The following is an 18,413-nucleotide window of genomic DNA, read 5'->3' as shown; positions in this document are numbered from 1 at the left end:
CCTCTTTCTTGAGGCTCCCTCCTCCCTGGACTTTGTGTCATCACCCTGTCCTTGTCTTCCTTCTATTCCTTGGACGATCCCACCCTCTCCTCTCACAGGCGCTCTCCCTGTTTCACATGACCACAGGACAAACAACTGAAGCTGATCGTCGATACCCCAGGTGGCCGCAGTTTCGTGGTCGGCTGTGGTTGGCAGAGACCTGTTATGGAAGGAAGTCTTCTCTTTGGATCTTTTAGAAAACGATCTCCCTTCTCTCCAACAATTGTGGGACAATGATATTTTAAAAGTGTCTTTAAACGATACCCGTCTTGGAATGGGTGAGTCTGGAGATTAGAGCACAATTACCAAGTTGGAAAACCTCACCATCTCAGCCTATTGAGATCTTCCACAGTTTCATTTTAGTCGCTTTCTTTAACCACGCCCACTTTTAAAGATACTGAAATTCACATACCATAAAATTAAGTGAACAGTTCAGTCAGTGGCATTAATACATTCACAGTGTTGTACAACCATCACCTCCACTTAGTTCCAAAACATTTCCATCATTCCAAAGTAAAGCCCCTTACCTGTTAAGTGGTCTCTCCCCATTCCCCTCTAACCCCAGTCCCTGGCAGCCCACAAACTGTGTTATATCTCTATGGATTTATCTATTCTGTAATTTATTTATTTATTTATTTATTTTGGGCTGCATTGGGTCTTTGTTTCTGCTCACGGGCTTTCTCTAGTTGCAGCGAGCAGGGGCTATTCTTCAGTTGCTGTGTGCGGGCTTCTCATTGTGGTGGCTTCTCTTGTTGCAGACCATGGTCTCTAGGTGCATGGGCTTCAGTAGCTGTGGCACGAGGGCTCAGTAGTTGTGGCGCATGGGCTTAGTTGCTCCACGGCATGTGGGATCTTCCCGGACCAGGGATTGAACCCGTGTCCCCAGCATTGGCAGGAGGATTCTTAACCACTGCACCACCAGGGAAGTCCCTTGAGTCACTTTTTACCTGTTCTATTTTGTTAAACTGTTCTCCGTTGCTTAATGGGAATCCCTGGTAACCCAACCTGTCTGATGAAACTTTAGTAAATAATCAACAATATTCACAGTAGTATCTAAACAGCAATGATGTCTTAGGGATGGTGATGGGTGCTGTTTGGCTGTTGGTCCTCCCAGAGTTAGCCTTAAGTGTAGGCAAAGTTACACTAAAAATGGGACATTTCATCAAGAAAAGAAAACTACAGAATATCTCAAATTAACTTCCCAAACTAATTTAGCAAGATGCTAGCGTAAAATGCTGACAGAAAAAGCAGGGAATGATGGGAAACACTGACCACAGTTGAGAGCCATCTGTGGAGGCCCTCACACATGGGCAGGGAAGATAGAAGTTGCATCTTGTCATCTCTGTCTCCACGTTTAAAACCTGGCTGAAACAGTCCAGCTAAACCTAGCTTCAGTGATCAAGCAAGGCCGAGAAATGGTATGACCCCTGTGCTTAAAACCAGAAAGGCACAGCCCAGAACTCTCCCTCTCTCCCCCTGCACCACCCACAAAACCATCTAGCTCTGAGTTATTTCATTCTGTCTTATCCATTGGGTGTTTGTGAGGGTTTTATGAAGGTAATATTTCTAGATGAGGACTGAAAAATTATGGCAGCACACTTAAACGTACAAACACACAAAATGAATACAACAAATGCTGATTTTACCTTCACAGGATTATAAAAGAAAGGTCTATCCCCGTTTTAGCCCTTTCTCTTCCTCTCTTTTTCTCATCTGGTAATTGGGTAGCACAGAGGAAAGTAGACCTTAATTTCAGTTCCTCTTTGCAATCTGTGCAAACGTGGACAAATAACTTCTGAGCCTGTCACCTTATCTGTGAAACAGGAGATGATAACTTCCCACTTCAGAGCTGTGATGCCGCAATGAAGTACTATTTGTGAAAAGGAAATTAGGTACAGTAGTGGGTGCTTATAATCCTCCTCCTCACTGAACACGCCAAACAGCACTTTTCTCCTCTGCCTTCCTCAATGCACTGTGAGCGTCTACAAGACGAGAGCTATCTGCTACAGGGCAGGGACTTAGCTGTCCGACTCCTCCCAAGTTGCCAAGTCCAGGACAAGAGCGCTGTTTAGGTTTGAAAACCTAGGGATTCAGTCCCGAGACGTCCTAACTGAACTAGGCAGCCGCAAGCCCCGCCCCTGCAGACACAGAGCAGGCCCCGCCCCTCTTCGCCATTGGCCCATTCAATTCAAGCCGGGCACCAATGGGCGGAGGCGGCGGTCGCGCAATCTAAGGCCGAGCCCAGGGCGCAGTGGGGCAGTGTGCGGCCGCGCCGGCTTGAGGGAGACCGTGGAGGTCGAGTTGGAGACGCGTCCCCCCTGTCCGGAGCTGCGATGAGCACCCCAGCCGTGCCCCAGGACCTGCAGCTGCCCCCGAGTCAGAGGGCCCAGTCCGCGTTCAGAGGTGAGGGCCGCGGGGCCGGGAGCGCCCGGGGCGGCCGCGGGGGGATGGCTCGGGCAGGGCCATCAGGGCCTTGGGTTCGCAGACCAGTTACCGCCCAGTCCAGTTGTGCGAGAAGTCTGGACAGGGCGCTCGGCCTCTCGTGGCCGCATTCTCGGCGTTTGTGAAATGGACAATCGGAGTGGTGCCCGCTCCGTGGTGTTAGTGTGCGGGTTGAACGCGTCGCGTGCGGTCGCGACCCACTGGCGGCGGCGACGGGCTTCGGTGAGAGGATCCGTTTAGCTAGGGGGTGGGGTGGGGTGTGCGGGGTTCCGGCAGGGACCCGCCTTGGGGACCCGGGCCCGCGGGGGCGGGGCCGCGTTAGTGCTGGGAGCTGACTGCGCCTGCGCAGGGCGCTCCCGCCTCCTAAGTCGGGAGTTAATTTCTGGACGGACGGGAGTGCTCAACTGATGCTTCAGATTTAACACATGTCGCCTTCGACCTTATAGAAATCTAGGGTTAGCCGCGTCTTCAGAAATAATAGATATTTCTTGTCCTACACGTGGGAAAACAGGAAAGAAATTCTCACCCAATTCTGGTAAATTAGAACTTGGAGTCTGGTGTCTCATCTCTACCATTTAGCTTCTTAAAACTTGGCTTTCAGGAGCTGTATGTTGAAAATGATGTTCTCCAGACTTTTCACTTTCAGACAGTAGAGAATGTGATTCTTGTACAGAGTGGTTATGGGGACCAGTTATAGTAACAGTCATTTCAAAATGTGATTATTTCTCAAAGGCAGTACTGAACCGGGAAATTCTCTGTTATACATAAGATGTAATCTCAAGTAGAACATTTTTCGAAGTTAAATCTTCATTTAGTCAATATTTTATTTGATGTCGTTATTGCAGCTGATGTTGACCTGTAGCTCTTTTGTTATTTAGAGCAAAGAAGACAAAAACTCAAGGAGCATCTGTTAAAAAGAAAAACTTTTTTTGCATACAAACAGGAAAATCAGATATTATCCAGGTGAGGTCAAATTTTTTTCACTTCACATCTGTCAAATTATATCACAGCTATCCAGTAAAGATGTAATGTGAGCCACACATGTAATTTAAAATTTTCTAGTAGCCCCATTTTTAAAGTTTTGTTTTTTAAAGATGAAATGAATTTTAATAACATTTTATTTAATCCAGTATTTTAATTTGTATTTCTTTATATTAGGTACTCTACTTATTGATATATTTTGTCTTGATGAATGCTTCATACCCTTCTCCAGGGTGGAAAATACTCAGATTCTGCTATATTTAGGAGATAGACCTGGCAGGACTTGGTGATGGATTAGATATGGGATGTAAAAGAAAAAAATAGAGTTGAAGATGATCCTGAATGTTCCAGGGTAAAGGAGGCTAAAGAGATATGACAACTAAATTCAATACCTGACCCTTGTACTGTATTTAATAGTGGAAGGGGAAATGCTATAAAGGACATTATTAGGTCAGTTTTCAACTATGAACAATAGATTAAAATAGTTAATCAAGGTAAATTTATGAATTTGATAACTGTTCTGTGGTTATATAAGAGAAAATTCCTATTTTTAGGAAATAAACATTTAAGTATTTAAGGGTAAAGAGGCATCATGTATGTAACTTAACTTGAAAGGTTCAGATAAAAAGTTGTGTATACTCCACACATAGACATGTTCAGAAAGAGTGCAAATGATAATGCAAATGGGATAAAATGTTAACAATAGGCAAATCTGGATAAAGAGTGAATTATTTATAATTTTGCAACTTTATATAAGTTTGGCATTGTTTCCAAATAAAAATTTCTTTAAATTTTTTTACTTTACATTAATTAGTTGCTTTTCTTTAGAATAAACATTTTCTTTCACAAATCCCGATTTTTTGTTTAAGACAAAAGATGATCCTAGACTTTTGATTTGAATAACTGAGTAGATAGCGATACCATATATTGAGATGGGAAGCCTGAGGGAGGGGTGGGAGAATCCGGACTTCTGTTCTGACCAAGTTAAGTTTGAGGCAGCAATAAGACATCTAAGTGGAGATGCCAAATAGCGATGTGTCTGAAGTTCAGGGGTGAGAATGGGACTACAGATATAAACTTGGGAGTTGTCAGTGTGTAGATGGTATTTATTTAAAACCTTGGGGTGGAATGAGATTACTAGAGAGAAAGCAAAGAGAACATTAATTCACATAAGACAGTGACTCTCAACTACTTATTTAAATAAGGAATCCAACTGGGTTGTGGGGTTTAGATAGAGTACTCTTATACACAATGGGAAGAAAAGAACATTCTAAACTCAACTATACAGAAATCAAATTTTGTTGACTCTAAAATGTACATTTTGTTCACATTTTTACGTCTCTGAACTTGAAATCTGCCTTAGAATCCAAGGCATATCCAACTGACCCTTTTTTTTCCTTCGTTCATGGAATACAAAATCAATTGCTAAGAGATTCTCACAGCCTGTACTAACCTATACTGTAGCCTGTACTAGCCTATATCTGTAAAAAAGGAGTTTAAGTTTAATTCTTGAAGAAGTTTTTGCTTTGTATATATATATTCTAAATGCAATGCTATTTAGAAACTAAAATCCACATTGATTAATAAATTAAGTTGTGAGTGTGTGTGGAAATTTTTGAATTTCTTTTGGGAGAGCTATTTAAAAATTTTTTTTCAATGTTAAGTCTGGTACTAAGTACTTAAAACTAACCAAGGAAAGTGTTGCTTAATAAAGATTTTTGAAGACTTGTTTGAATGACTAGAGAATGGTTTAGAATGAGATTATGGGGGGAGGGTATTAAGGCTTGTAAGAAAATACCTTTAAATTCCTCAGCTGTCTTGTTTACACTATTAAATCACCCTATAGTAAAGAAGAGTTTTGCTTAGGACAAATAAATCTCAGCTCAGTTCTTGCCTCAGTTTAAAACTGCAAAGTCAGATAATTGTTATATCCTCCCATACCTCCCCCAGAAAAGGAAACTTCCTTGGTACGGATTTTTTTGTTTTTTTTTTTTAAGTGGTAGAGACCAGAGAGTGAAGACATCTGAAGGCCAGATCCAAGAAGAGAAAAAAGTTCTGGAACTTAAGGCAAAAATGGTAAGATACGGAATAGCTCTCCTAAATGTTCCCTTTCTCCTCATTCCTAAAGAAGGTTTTTTCCTAAACTCTTTCTGAAAGATTTGTCTTTAACTGATTTGTCTTTAACTCTTTTAGGCTGATAAAGAGAATGTCGGTAGACTTACTGGGATCAAGAATAATATAACAATGGAAAAAAACTGTATTCCTTTAAAACCTTCTAATGAATTAACCAATTCAACTACAGCAGTTGATACACCTAATTTTGAGGATAATAATCAAACTCTGCCATTGTTACCAATTAAAGATGACCCCCAAAGTCAACATATGACATTAAGCCAAGCATTTCACCTTAAAAACAACAGTAAAAAGAAACAAATGACTACAGAAAAACCAAAGCAAGATGCTAACATGCCCAAGAAACCTGTGCTTGGATCTTATCGTGGCCAAATTGTTCAGTCTAAGATTAATTCCTTTAGAAAACCTCTACAAGTCAAAGATGAGAGTTCTGCAACAACGAAGAAACTTTCAGCTACTGTCTCTAAAGCCACAAAGTCTCAGCCTGTACACGCCAGCAGTGTAACAGTGAAAAGTGATAGAGCCTCACATATGACGACTGCCACTAAATTTGTGAGCACTACATCTCAGAGCAGTCAACTTGTGCGACCTTCTATTAGAAGTCACCACAGTAATAACCAGGACACCATGAAACAAGGCATCAGTAGGACGTCTGCCAGTGTTACAGTTCGGAAAGGGCCTCGAGAGAAAGAATTATTACAGTTAAATACAGTTTCGTCTATTATCAAAACCAGTTCTTCTCAGGACATAAAAAGAAATAAGACACTATCAAGAAGCATGACATCTGAAATGGTAGCCAGGCCTGCTTCGTCTTCTAATACTAAACTGATAGAAAAGTCAAAAAGCATTGACCAGCGCAGACATACCATGGTGAAAGCAGCTATTGATAGTAGATGGACTCAGCCCAGAGAAACTGCGGAGGAGAGAAAGTAAGTAGATGTAATTTTGTTAGCTTCATTTTCAGTAGGGTACCATTTGTGAATTTGGCTTATCATTTCCTTGAATGTATTAGAGCTTTTTGTACATGGATTCTCTTCAGTCATATGCAGATCAATTTAAGCAAATTTATATTGTGGAACAGTATGTCCTAAGTTATTGTGTTTGAGTGTGTTTAATTAGGTTGTTTTATGTAATCTAAGTTAAAATGCTTAAGAAAATTGAGAAATATTTTATAACCTCTCCATTTAAAAATGCATTCTTGGGGTCTTTGTGAGCATATCATTAACATTGATAGGTTCTGTATTTCTTTTTCTTCAAGCTGGTGAACTATGTATGTGCCACTAATGTAGAATTACTTAAAGACCTGAAATATTTTTTTAACTTCCACTCTATTTGACAGAATTCTGTTATCAGTATCACAGTAATGTTTATATGCTGCTTCTAATTGTAGGGCTCGTCTGAGTGAGTGGAAAGCTGGCAAAGGAAGAGTAATGAAAAGGCCTCCGAGCTCAGTGGTTACCCAGCCTGAGCCTGAAGCACAAAATGAAAAACCAGTTGGGTCCTTCTGGACTACCATGGCAGAAGAAGACGAACAACGATTGTTTACTGAAAAAGTAAACAAGACATTTTCTGAATGCCTAAACCTGATTAATGAGGTAGAGTCTTTATCTTATATTTGTGTAGTAGTTTATAGTTTGCAAATTAACCTCCATTAACATTATCTCATTAAATTATACTGTCAATCTTTTTTTACCAATTACTGTGTGAGCAGTGTTATGGAGACTTACTGTTAATTATGAGATTGTTTCTCTTTAGCCTTTAATGGACTACATTCTCACTGAGTTCATATAAATATATCAAATGGATACTTAGATTTTTTTCAGTTGAGTTGTAAATATTGTATTCCTCTAAGGTGTTACCATAGAGTGGGCTGGGGGTGGATATTCACTCTGATACTTTTGTTTTTACATTCATTCAATATATTTACAATTTTTTTTTTCAACTCATTCCCATACTTTATCAAAGACTAGCAACACGAATTATTATTTTTTTTTTTTTTACGAATTATTTTTTTTTACAATTTTTTTTTTTTTTTTTTACTAGCAGCCTTTTATTTATTTATTTATTTTAAATTTTATTTATTTATTTATTTTTGGCTGTGCTGGGTCTTCGGTTCGTGCGAGGGCTTTCTCTAGTTGCGGCAAGTGGGGGCCACTCTTCATCGCGGTGCGGGGACCGCTCTTCATCGTGGTGCGCGGGCCTTTCACTATCGCGGCCCCTCCTGTTGCGGGGCACAGGCTCCAGACGCGCAGGCTCAGCAGCTGTGGCTCACGGGCCCAGCTGCTCCGTGGCATGTGGGATCTTCCCAGACCAGGGCTCGAACCCGTGTCTCCTGCATTAGCAGGCAGATTCTCAACCACTGCGCCACCAGGGAAGCCCGCAACACGAATTATTATCACAGATTAAATTTAACTAAAATAGTTGCAAACAAAATCCCATTAATCTAAACCAACATCATCATGGCCTTGAACTGTAGAATTTTATGATTTGGACCAGAATTCCTACGTGTATGGTAATCAACTTCAGAGTGTTTTTTTTTAATTTCCTGACTTCTCCTTAATTAAAAAAATATATATATACGTGTATATTCTAATATGTATAAAAAATCATCTTAATATATTGTTTAACTGTCACTTATAGTTGTGAATTGCTTTTTATACACCTTTATTGGAGTATAATTGCTTCACAATGTTGTGTTGGTTTCTGCCTTACAACAAAGTGAATCAGCTATATGCACACACATATCCCCATATCCCCTCCTTCTTGAGCCTCCCTCCCACCCTCCCTATCCCACCCCTCTAGGTGGTCACAAAGCTTCGAGCTGATCTCCCCGTCACTCACTAGTATCTAAGATCCATAGCAAGATTGAACATATAGAGTGTGATTTCAAACCTTTCTCTAGTCTTCATGAGCATCTTTCAACTTTTTGTGGTTCTGACAACCAGTGAAAATTATAGTCAGGGAAACTGATTCTCTTCTTATTTCTGCTCTGCTGGGGTTTTTTTATTGATACTATGGAATTTTTCTGCCCTACTACTTAACTATATATAGCTCTTAATTACATAAACCGTTACAGATTCATTTTAATCTTACTATCAAAACTTTTTGACAAAGATAATTGAAGAAAAAACTTGCAAGCTATTCTCATAAGCATTTGGTAGATGCAAAAATTCTAAATAAAGTATTAACAAATAGAATCTCATAATATATGAGAGGATAAACATCAAGATCAAGTAGAGTTTTAGTCTTTTTTTACTAATATTTTTCTCAACTAGTATTTCTTTTTTCTTCTGTCTCTGACTTTTGACTGATATGCTTCTTGCTAGCCATTCAGAACAAGTCTGGAGTAAGGAGTATAATGGTGAATATTTTATGAATAATTTTCTACCAACCTTTTCTCTCTTTATCACTGACCTTGATTACTGTAAGTTTACTTAATTGTTCATAGTTTGTAGGCTAAATGACATCACTCACTTTATTTCTTGCTATTTTAGGGATGTCCAAAACAAGAAGTATTGGTTACACTGGATGACCTGGTTAAAAATATTCCAGATGCCAAAAAACTTGTTAAATATTGGATATGCCTTGCACGTGTTGAACCACTTACGAGTCCTATTGAAAATATTATCGCAATCTATGAGAAGGCCATTCTGGCAGGAGCTCAGGTGAGATTAAAACTTACTGGTCTTTATTATTACAGTGTAAATAACTCAGAATTATTTTGGAACACATCACCGCATAACTTGATAAAATTGTGGTTATATATGTGGCAGTGATGAATGTTTAAAGGCCACAAGGATTGCATATTATAAAGGCTGTTGCTCAACCTTCTAAAACTTGCTCACGTACTAGGGATAATCAGACCTTAGAAAATGGGTATAAGCTGAAATGTGTATTTCATGAAACGTGCTGTGAGAAATATTTTAGCACAGCATATCGTTTTGCACATTCTCTAGTTGAGAAATCTAGGAAACTGAATTTTCAATATTAAAATGTATTTATTGACTAGAAAGCAAATGGAATTAAATTAACTTTTAAAATGTTAGCAAGTTCTGATGACTTTGTGAGAGAATTCTCTTTCACTTTAGGAGTATATCTTTATGGACTCACATTTATATGCCATATGTTTGGTCCAGAAAATGGCAATAAACTAATATCTCTGACATTACCACCACAGTGGTTTGATATTATACCTGTCACCTCTTCCTTGTGTGCTGCTACCAAAAAAACCCTGGGTATAGAAAAAAATGGTATCTTGAGGTTTTTTTGACTTGATTGGTTTTGTTGTCTTTATGGGCAGATATTCCTAAAATGTATTTCCTTCTGACCAAGTTTCTCAGAAACACATTCTTGGAAATTGTTTACAAAGAGAGTTTTTTTAAAAACTTTTTTAGCCTTTTCTTAAGAAAGGTCTATATCCTTTAGTATCAGCAAAATCAGCAAATGCTATTTGATCTTTCACCTGAATCAAAAATCAAATATTCAGCAGATATTCTCTCTATGGCTATTATGTGTAAAACACTTTGCTGAAGGGTAATTGTATTTCACCGAATCTCACCTGGAAGAGAATGTTAGGTCCCTACTACATTGAACCAGAAGGGACGTTACTTACAGCAGCTTGTGACAGTATAGCTAGGATGCAAAACTAGAGCCAGGTGTTCACAGAGAAAGCAGTAGTGTAAAGAGAAAGATGTGAGACCAGAGCAGAAATTGGAAAACAGGGATCAAAATTAGCCAAGAAAATTAAAAGCCAGATGGGTGAGTAGTTCAGGACTAAGTTCTAGAATTAAGAATATGAGCCTGAGCTTCTCTTTTGTATAATATTTTGAATATATTACATTAGCAGGCATCATGGTTCAAAGGAACATAGTAAGTACTTATAATATCTGACATATAATGGATGCTTTACTAAACTGTTAAATTTTTGAATAAGTGAAATATTAGGCTGATGAACCTTGAACTCTTCAGAAATGCATTTAATAGCATGTGAAACAAAAATATAACCATGGACTTAGCTATAGGGGAAAAGGAATAAACTAATATAAATTTAGAGAAACAATATAATCAGCTCTTTGATAGATATTAATAGTCTTAATTTGCTATTTGTTCATTCATTTTGTTCCTATCAGGCAAGCATGTTTACCATAGGCTTAAGAAAAATTATGGGGAAGTTTTTTAAACTGATGAAATTCTATCCCTTAAGTTCATTTTTATTTGGAAAAGACAGTCATTTTTTTCAATTTGAGTGGCAAAATAAGTGTTCTGAGAAAAATGGTCCAAGAACCATTGCTTTATTATAAAATATGAAATTTAATCACTGGTTTTAATATTTTCAACTTGGACAACCTTAGTTAATGTCTGAGAATATAAAACTTATATGGGTCTGCTTTCTTCATTAAAAAAAATTAAGCCTATTGAAGAGGTGCGACATGCAATTGTTGACATTCTGACAATGAAGAGTCAAGAAAAAGTTAAATTTGGTAAGTTAGTTTCTTTTGTTTTCTTCAAGTGAATTGTGATTTAATTAAATTTATTTGCTGAATTATTTTTCTTTTATCTTTTTAAACTTTTAAAATATTTAAGTTGTTTCTTTCCTCATACTTCTGTTGACATACCTCTGAAATTCACTGGCTTTATGTAGTATAAATAATTTTTAATTAGGAGGTCTGGTTTGAAACCCAAATTTGTTATCATGTGTCTGTGAAAGTTACCTCACCTTTCTAGGCCTTAATTTCCTGTCTTAAAAATGAGGCAGTTTGACTAGATGATCTATAAGACTTTTTGGTTCAACAGAGAATATTTCTATTTATGTTTGCTGTTATTATGCCCCAGTGGAACATACAGATGTATATGCTCTGATCTTACTGGCTATATTTAATAAAGGAGCTTAAGAGGGAATGGTCAGGGAGCCAGGAGGAAAAACCAGGAAAGACTAGTATACCACAAACCAAAGGAGCAGAAAGGTTTAAGAATAGCCCAAACCATTGAAATGGGTGAAGGGCATCAAAAGATACAAATTACCAGTTATAAAATAATAAGTCCTGGGGATACAAAGTACAGCATGGTGACTGTAGATAATAACACTGTATTGCATATTTGAAAGTTGCTGAGAGAGTAGATCTTAAAAGTCCTCATCACAAGAAAAAAAATGTGTAACTATGTATGGGGACAGATGTTTTCATTTCACAATATGTTCTGGTCATCATTTCATGATACATACAAATATCAAATCATGTTGTACACTTGAAACTAATATAATGTTGTATGTCATTTATACCTCAATTAAAAAAAAATTTTTTTTTAAAGTATAACCCAATCCTGTGTCTTTGTGCTAAAGACAGCAAAGTAGAAATAAGAATTTTATAGAACCTTCTTCCTCATAATTCTTGCTGGCTCTAGAGATATTTAGAAAGAGAAAACCAGCATTTAAACCTGATTCAGTTATTCTACCTTTTTTTTCCTTAATAGAATCATACTAGTTAGTAGAATCTTTCCAGCTGGTAGAATATTTATCTTTAGATGGAAAAAGAAATGCTATCCGTAAACTCTTGGCTTTCGAAATGTATAATTATAAATTCTAGGTATAAAATCCATTTTACAAATTAAAATTATTTGTAAACAGCAAGAAAACATCTTTGGGAAGTATAAGACAAATAATAAGAGAGAGAAGCACCACTTGGGTATCTCTCAGATTCCTCAATCCCACAAATCCAAACTTGACTACATCATTCTTCCCTAAACCTTTTCCTTAGTTTGGTTCCCTACCTCAGTGACCGACACTGTCGAGTTCTCCAAGCCAGAAATCTTGGGGTTATATTTCACTCCTTCTCTCTTTCCCCACTTTCCCACCCTTGTTTCCTAGCCAATCAAATTCAGTTTAACTTCCTAAGCATCTCTTAAAATCCGTCCACTTCTCTCCATCCTTACTCTCATTGCTATAGTCATGATCACTGACAGCTCTTATGTGGGCTACAGCAATGGTTTCCTTAGTTTCCTGCTTCTCTGCTCTGGCTCCAATCTGTTCTCAAGACTGCAACCAAAATGCCCCGTCACTTATCTGCTTAGATTCCTGATACCCAGCCTCTCTTGTCACTCCCTCTCCTCCACATCCCTGATTTCTTTCTTTACTTTTTTTTATTTCCTAGAAGGGGCTGTACTATCTCTCTTGCCTCTGGGTCTCTTCAAGCCAGTCTTCTACTTTTAACCTAATTCCTATTTATCCTTTAGACCACAGTTCACCTGTCACTTCCTTGAGGTAGCCTTCCCTGATGTCCACCTTTCCTCTCAACCCAACTAGATGATATGCCCTGTTTTGTGCTCGCTGGTTTTCTCTGTGCAGTATTTTATGCACTTGATTGCTTGTTTGTTTGTCTTGTCTTTCAAACTCTGAACTCTGTTGTCAAGGACTGGGTCTGATCTTCCTCGCCACTGCAGCCCCAGTACTACTGCAAAAATATTTGTTGAATTAATGAATCGATATTCCCTCTCTCCTCACTTCAACTTACCCTCACTAAACCACATTCACTTTATCATGTAACTAAAATCATCACTTAGTAAAAATCTGTATCAATTTAAAAAAAGGAAAAAAACCTAATAATTTCCTAATAATCAAATCTAAAGGTCTTTTCAGCTCAATGGATTTACCAGGATGTCTCACAAGTATTTCACATCTAACATGTTTTACTTGGAACTCCTTGTCTTCCCTCACTGCTTCCTCATACCACCATCTCTTCCTCCCAAAAAAGAAAAAAAAAAAAAGAAAGAAAAAGTCCTCCTTTGTCATTAAAGACTCTGAAGCAAGAAATTTTAGAAGGAATGCCCCTAACACACATCCACACTCATTCAGACCTTCATATGCATTAATTTGTTAAGTCCTGACTCAGGAATAACACTGAACTTGGGCCCTTCCTTCTCACTGCCCACCTCTACCACCTTGCTCAGGCTGTGATAACAGCTTTGTCTTCTTACCATCACAGATCATTACCTTTTTTTAAAATTTTTTTTTTGTTTGCACCGCACAGCATGTGGCATCTTAGTTCCCTGACTAGGGATCAAACCCGTGCCCCTGCCGTGGAAGCACGGGAGTCTTAACTGCTGGACCACCAGGGAAGTCCCACAAATCATTCCCTGCCATTCTAAACCGTTCTGTGTAGTGACCAAATCTAATTGTATCTGTCTCTCCAGTGAATTTTTTTAACCGAAACTTCCTACCTGTCTGAACCCATCACCTCCTTCCCGCATTTCCACCTTGCTCCTTACCCTATGTTCTAAGCACACTGGCCCTTTAATGTTTAATGTCTTAATGGATCATTTTCTTTTAAGCTTCATACCAAAATTGTCTTCCTTTGTCTTGTACTCATTTTTCAAGACCCTGCCTAAACGTCATTTGTGAAGCCTTCCCTTGCCATCTCCCCGTCCCTCAAGCAAAGTCAGTTATTTCTTTTTATGGGTTCCCATAACCTTTTGTTTTTACCTCAATTAAAGCATTTTCCTCATTTTATAACTATTTTAAGGCATGTCTCTTCCACAGAATGTGCTTTTTAAAGGATGGGGATGATTTCCTTCTTATATTTGTATCTATAATCCCTGACACATAGGAGATAGTAAATATTTGTTAAATAATTGTTAGCAGTATTTGCTTAGAAAAACTAATGGTTAGGAGATGGCAGTTTGGTTCTTTTATTTTGAAAATCTGGCCAACTGTAAATAACTTTGTCTTCTGATTTTGTTCTTTAAATTTGACCAAAAGCTTAATCTATAAATCTGTTTCTATAGGAGAAAATATTGAGGAGGCTTGTGCAACCAAGGAACAAATCCAAGAAGCCACCATTGACGATATAAGTGTTAATCTGGGGTCAGAAAAACCGGAAATAGAAAATAAGCATCCTAGAAATGTGGTATTTCAAGGTTGTGAAAAAGAGCAAGATGACAAAACAAAAGATCCAACCAGTGATGTTAAAACCCCCAATACAGAAACTAGGGCGGGTTGCTTAATTAAATATAATGTGTCTACTACTCCATACTTGCAAAGGTAAACTTTTAAAATATAATGTGCTCTGATTTGTTTTTATGCTTAGGATAATGCATGTGGTATTTTAAAATCTTTAAGATAGCTTCCGATTAGAACTATTTGTTAATAGAAAGGTTTGAAACAAACAAAATGTGATTGGAACATTTTGCCTTTTAAATACTGTATTTGCTTTGCTTTTCCCTAAATATTGCCATTTTAAAAAAGAAAAACTTTTACATCATTTTACTTTTATCTCTGTGTATTATTAATAACAGTGGGTTTTGAAATTGAGCAATTAGCCAATTCTATAGATATTCAAGTATCCTACTGTGTACAAGTTGTAACAACAGAGAAATGAGTAAGTTCCTTACTTATTGCAGGACCTCTTTCTGTAGGACAAGCAGTCACATGGTTGTAACATACAAGTTATAGTATGATAAACAGCATAAAAGTGCAAAGGGAAAATGTTAACGTGTTTTTTAACTCTGGGAATAATTTTGTGGTTTTTTTTAGTGTGAAAAAGAAGATGCAGTTTGATGAAACAAATTCTGCATTTAAAGAGCTAAAGTTTCTCACACCAGTTAGACGTTCTCGACGTCTTCAAGAGAAGACTTCAAAATTGCCAGATATGTTAAAAGACCATTATCCTTGTGTGTCTTCATTGGAGCAGTTAACAGAGTTGGGAAGTGAAACTGACGCTTTTGTGTGCCGCCCCAATGCAGCCCTGTGCCGCCTGTACTTGGAGGCTGACACGACAGAAGAGAAGTGAAGCTCTGATAGGAGTGGGTTGTATTATTCTGAGGGTGTTTGGTTGGTTGGTTTGTTGTGGCTTTGCATGTCCCTTAGGTCAAGAGTCGCCAAGTACCTAAGTATTCACGGCAGTCAGCGCTCCTAGTAATGGCCACTCTATAGCAGGTGTTGCCTTCTGTGTGTCGGAAAGCTAATCCTACCTTGTCGATCTCAATAGACTGACTTTTCCTCTAAGACAGGTAAATTTTGTGAAGACAGAGTTAGCTTGCTTTGTCACCCAATTCTAGTAGCCCAGACTGCTGTGGTCTCCTGTGTCCCTGGGACTCTGCCCCTGGTTTTTCATTGTCACTCTCCAGCAATGCCAGTGAGTCTGCATCTGTGGTCTCTTGGCCTCTTTTTTTATTGTAGCCGAGGTATCCAAGAGGGATAGTTAACTAAATACTCCATTTCTAAGAGAAGATACTTTGTTGGAAGAAAGAAAATGTGTCAAACCTAGTGGGCATTCAGAACTTTAAATCTGAGTTCCTTTCTTTAGTTCCTTTTCTGACTTGACTATCCAAAATGTTAAAAATTTTAACTTCCATCACTTCTTTTGATATAGTTTATAGACTAATAGAAGGCAGTTAGAGAAGGAATATATAATATTTCATAAATGTCATCCTAGTTTAGGTAGTATTTCTAAAATAACTAATACTTAAAATTGATTTCTTCCTTGTCATATAAAAACTTCATGTCTCCTAAAACATGATAGTCATACACAGTAAGTAGGTCTCTGCTCCCCACACATAAATACCACCAGTAAAATTGTTTTGTAAGCCTCTGAACTAATACTTAAATGGCATACATCCTTCACCAACTCTACAGTTTCAAGTAAGGATTTAGTCATTGTAAAAGGTTAGATAGTTTTAAAACTGCGTAATATGAATGTGGTTGAAAATCACATACTTATTCTTATGTATGTTCATTAATTCCATTTGTATAATAGTGCCAGTCTTTGTTCTATTTATTGTCTTGTGTTCTAGAGAGAAGGGTTTTTATTCCTTTTAAGCTGTGTACCTAATATGTATACAATAAATGAAAACATCTATATAACGATATTGCAATGACATTTCTTTCAGCAAATATAAAATGCAATTTAACCACGGTGAATAAATTTGAACCTTGCCTTTGAAATACATTATAGTGGGATTGGACTTTAGGTTTTTCAACACTTAAAATAAGTGTGTGCTTAATGGTGTATTTCCTTTTGAAAAATTATCAATCTACTTATCTAAAAATTAAAAAACTAATTCTTTAGTTTTTTTCATCCTTTGTATGAATGGCGCAAAATACGCCATTTTGAAATAAACTTCAAGCTGGCATATACTCTCAGCTTTGTAATATCCATACCATATGGTTCATTAGGCCATATAGCATAGCTTGAAATATCTCAGTGAAAGAGAGCTTGAGATAAACTGTTCTGTTTGGACAGGTTTCATACAGTGTTGGTTTTTTTTTTTTCCTCTTCAACGGAGGGAAAATCTATCTAAATCGTCATAGTTCTAACACTTATAGACTAGTTGTAACTCCTTTCCAGATGCTTAAGAACAGTTAGCACATGTCTGACCTAGGTTTGTTCCAAGCTAAATATCTCTAAGAATGTGATGGATGGTGCATGAGCCTTGAAGTCCAACAGACCTACATTCAAAAGTTCTGCTCCTACCTTCTCTTAAAAGTTACATGACTGTGGACAAGCTACTTAGTTGAATCTCATGTTTCTGAAGGGTGAAGTGGAGATAATCTGTTTTGGTCATTTTGTATCATTTTTATCTGCCTGTCCCCCCTGTTTGGCCAGAATGGGCACCTGACTGAAGCTGGACTGTCAGAATCCTTTCCACAGGTGTTTGGAATCAGGACTGAGAGTCAGTCTTTCCTATGTAGTTGGACCTGGAAAATGTAAATAGGCACTGGGTGACCGTGCGAAGGTTGGGGAGCAAAGGTCACCAGAGAGAACAGTGAAGTAACTATCCAGAGAAAAGCAGGGGCTCCTGCCTGGGGTTTTCTTTTCTTTTTTTTAAATTTTAAAATGTTGGTTTTATTTTAAGACTCTCTTAACTGCTCCAGCAACCCCTCTACGTCCATCACACAGGACTCGTCCCAGCCGCCCCCCCTAACTATCTGAGTTGTGGCCTCAGTGAGTTTTGAATTCGGCAGGAACTGGAATTATTTAGGGTCCCACAGGCAGGCAGCATTTTCACCAGAATGTGGTTTTCCGGTCCGCACCAGTATGTGCATTTTAGACAAGCAGTGAAACAAGGTCGAGCTGGAGCTTTTGGCGCCCAGACAAGGTGGGGCGGCCAAGGCGGGAGAGGCGTTCGGAGCAGCGGGGCGGGGTGGGGGTGGGGGGTCTCCAGAGCAGCGCAAGGCACTCCAGGCCAGGCTCTTCCAGATTCTGACTCCACCAGGACTTGAATTTTAAAGATTATTTAAATATACGTTTTTTTCCTCTTTTAAAAAACTGTTACTGAGCTAATTCACATACCGTAAAATTCACCCTTTTAAAGTGTACAATTCAGTGGGTTTTAGTATATTCACAATTGTTTAACCATCACCACCATATAACTTTGGAGTATTTTCATCACCCCGTATACTTTTGCAACACAGATTAAGATAAACAATAACAAAAAAGGTGGTTTGGGGATAAAATTATTTGTTTTTGAATACAACCACCCTTGATACCACAAATGAGGAAACTGACTGTTGGGCCCCGAAGAAAACAGAAGTGACTCAGAGATGCTTCTGCCCTTTCTGCTCTGTGCTCCTTTCTATTTTCTTGCAGCCCCGTCCGCATGCACACGCCACCTTGGGATTACTCTTTCCCATAAGCACAGGCTCTGTCCACCCATTTAAGTGCATAAATGCTCAGCCAACACTATTGGATGATGACATTTATTCTTCAGGACTACAGGTTACTGGTGGACGGCTGTCTAGAGCCATGGGCACCGTGGTAACGAGTGTGAATGCAGCTGGAAGGTCCGCCGTGGGGTCGTCATCTCGCCCACGGGCACGTGCACAAGCT

The 18,413-nt window shown here is 38.3% G+C and overlaps 2 protein-coding genes across 2 annotated transcripts in view; one reads left to right on the top strand and one right to left on the bottom strand.

The window, feature by feature from the left end:
- The window catches only part of VPS36 (vacuolar protein sorting 36 homolog), a 67,251-nt gene that overhangs the window by 42,648 nt on the left and 6,190 nt on the right, over positions 1-18,413 (bottom strand). The window lies entirely within an intron of this gene.
- On the top strand, positions 2,265-16,465 carry CKAP2 (cytoskeleton associated protein 2). Its single transcript, XM_007198545.2, has 9 exons — positions 2,265-2,442; positions 3,360-3,444; positions 5,460-5,538; positions 5,656-6,524; positions 6,986-7,190; positions 9,090-9,260; positions 11,006-11,075; positions 14,371-14,626; positions 15,119-16,465. The coding sequence occupies exons 1-9, from the start codon at positions 2,373-2,375 to the stop codon at positions 15,372-15,374; spliced, it is 2,061 nt and encodes a 686-aa protein (XP_007198607.2). The 5' UTR covers positions 2,265-2,372; the 3' UTR covers positions 15,375-16,465.

Source organism: Balaenoptera acutorostrata, chromosome 18 (genome assembly GCF_949987535.1).
Source record: "Balaenoptera acutorostrata chromosome 18, mBalAcu1.1, whole genome shotgun sequence".
NCBI lineage: Eukaryota > Metazoa > Chordata > Mammalia > Artiodactyla > Balaenopteridae > Balaenoptera > Balaenoptera acutorostrata.
The sequence above is the reverse complement of the archived record's forward strand: the minus strand, read 5'-3'. Positions and strand labels throughout refer to the sequence as shown.

Coding starts and splice junctions, on each gene's coding strand:
- CKAP2 (XM_007198545.2), top strand. CDS start 2,373: ATGAGCACCCCAGCCGTGCCCCAGGACCTGCAGCTGCCCCCGAGTCAG. Junction 6,525..6,985: donor GAAACTGCGGAGGAGAGAAA/GTAAGTAGATGT, acceptor TTCTAATTGTAG/GGCTCGTCTGAGTGAGTGGA. Junction 7,191..9,089: donor GCCTAAACCTGATTAATGAG/GTAGAGTCTTTA, acceptor TTGCTATTTTAG/GGATGTCCAAAACAAGAAGT.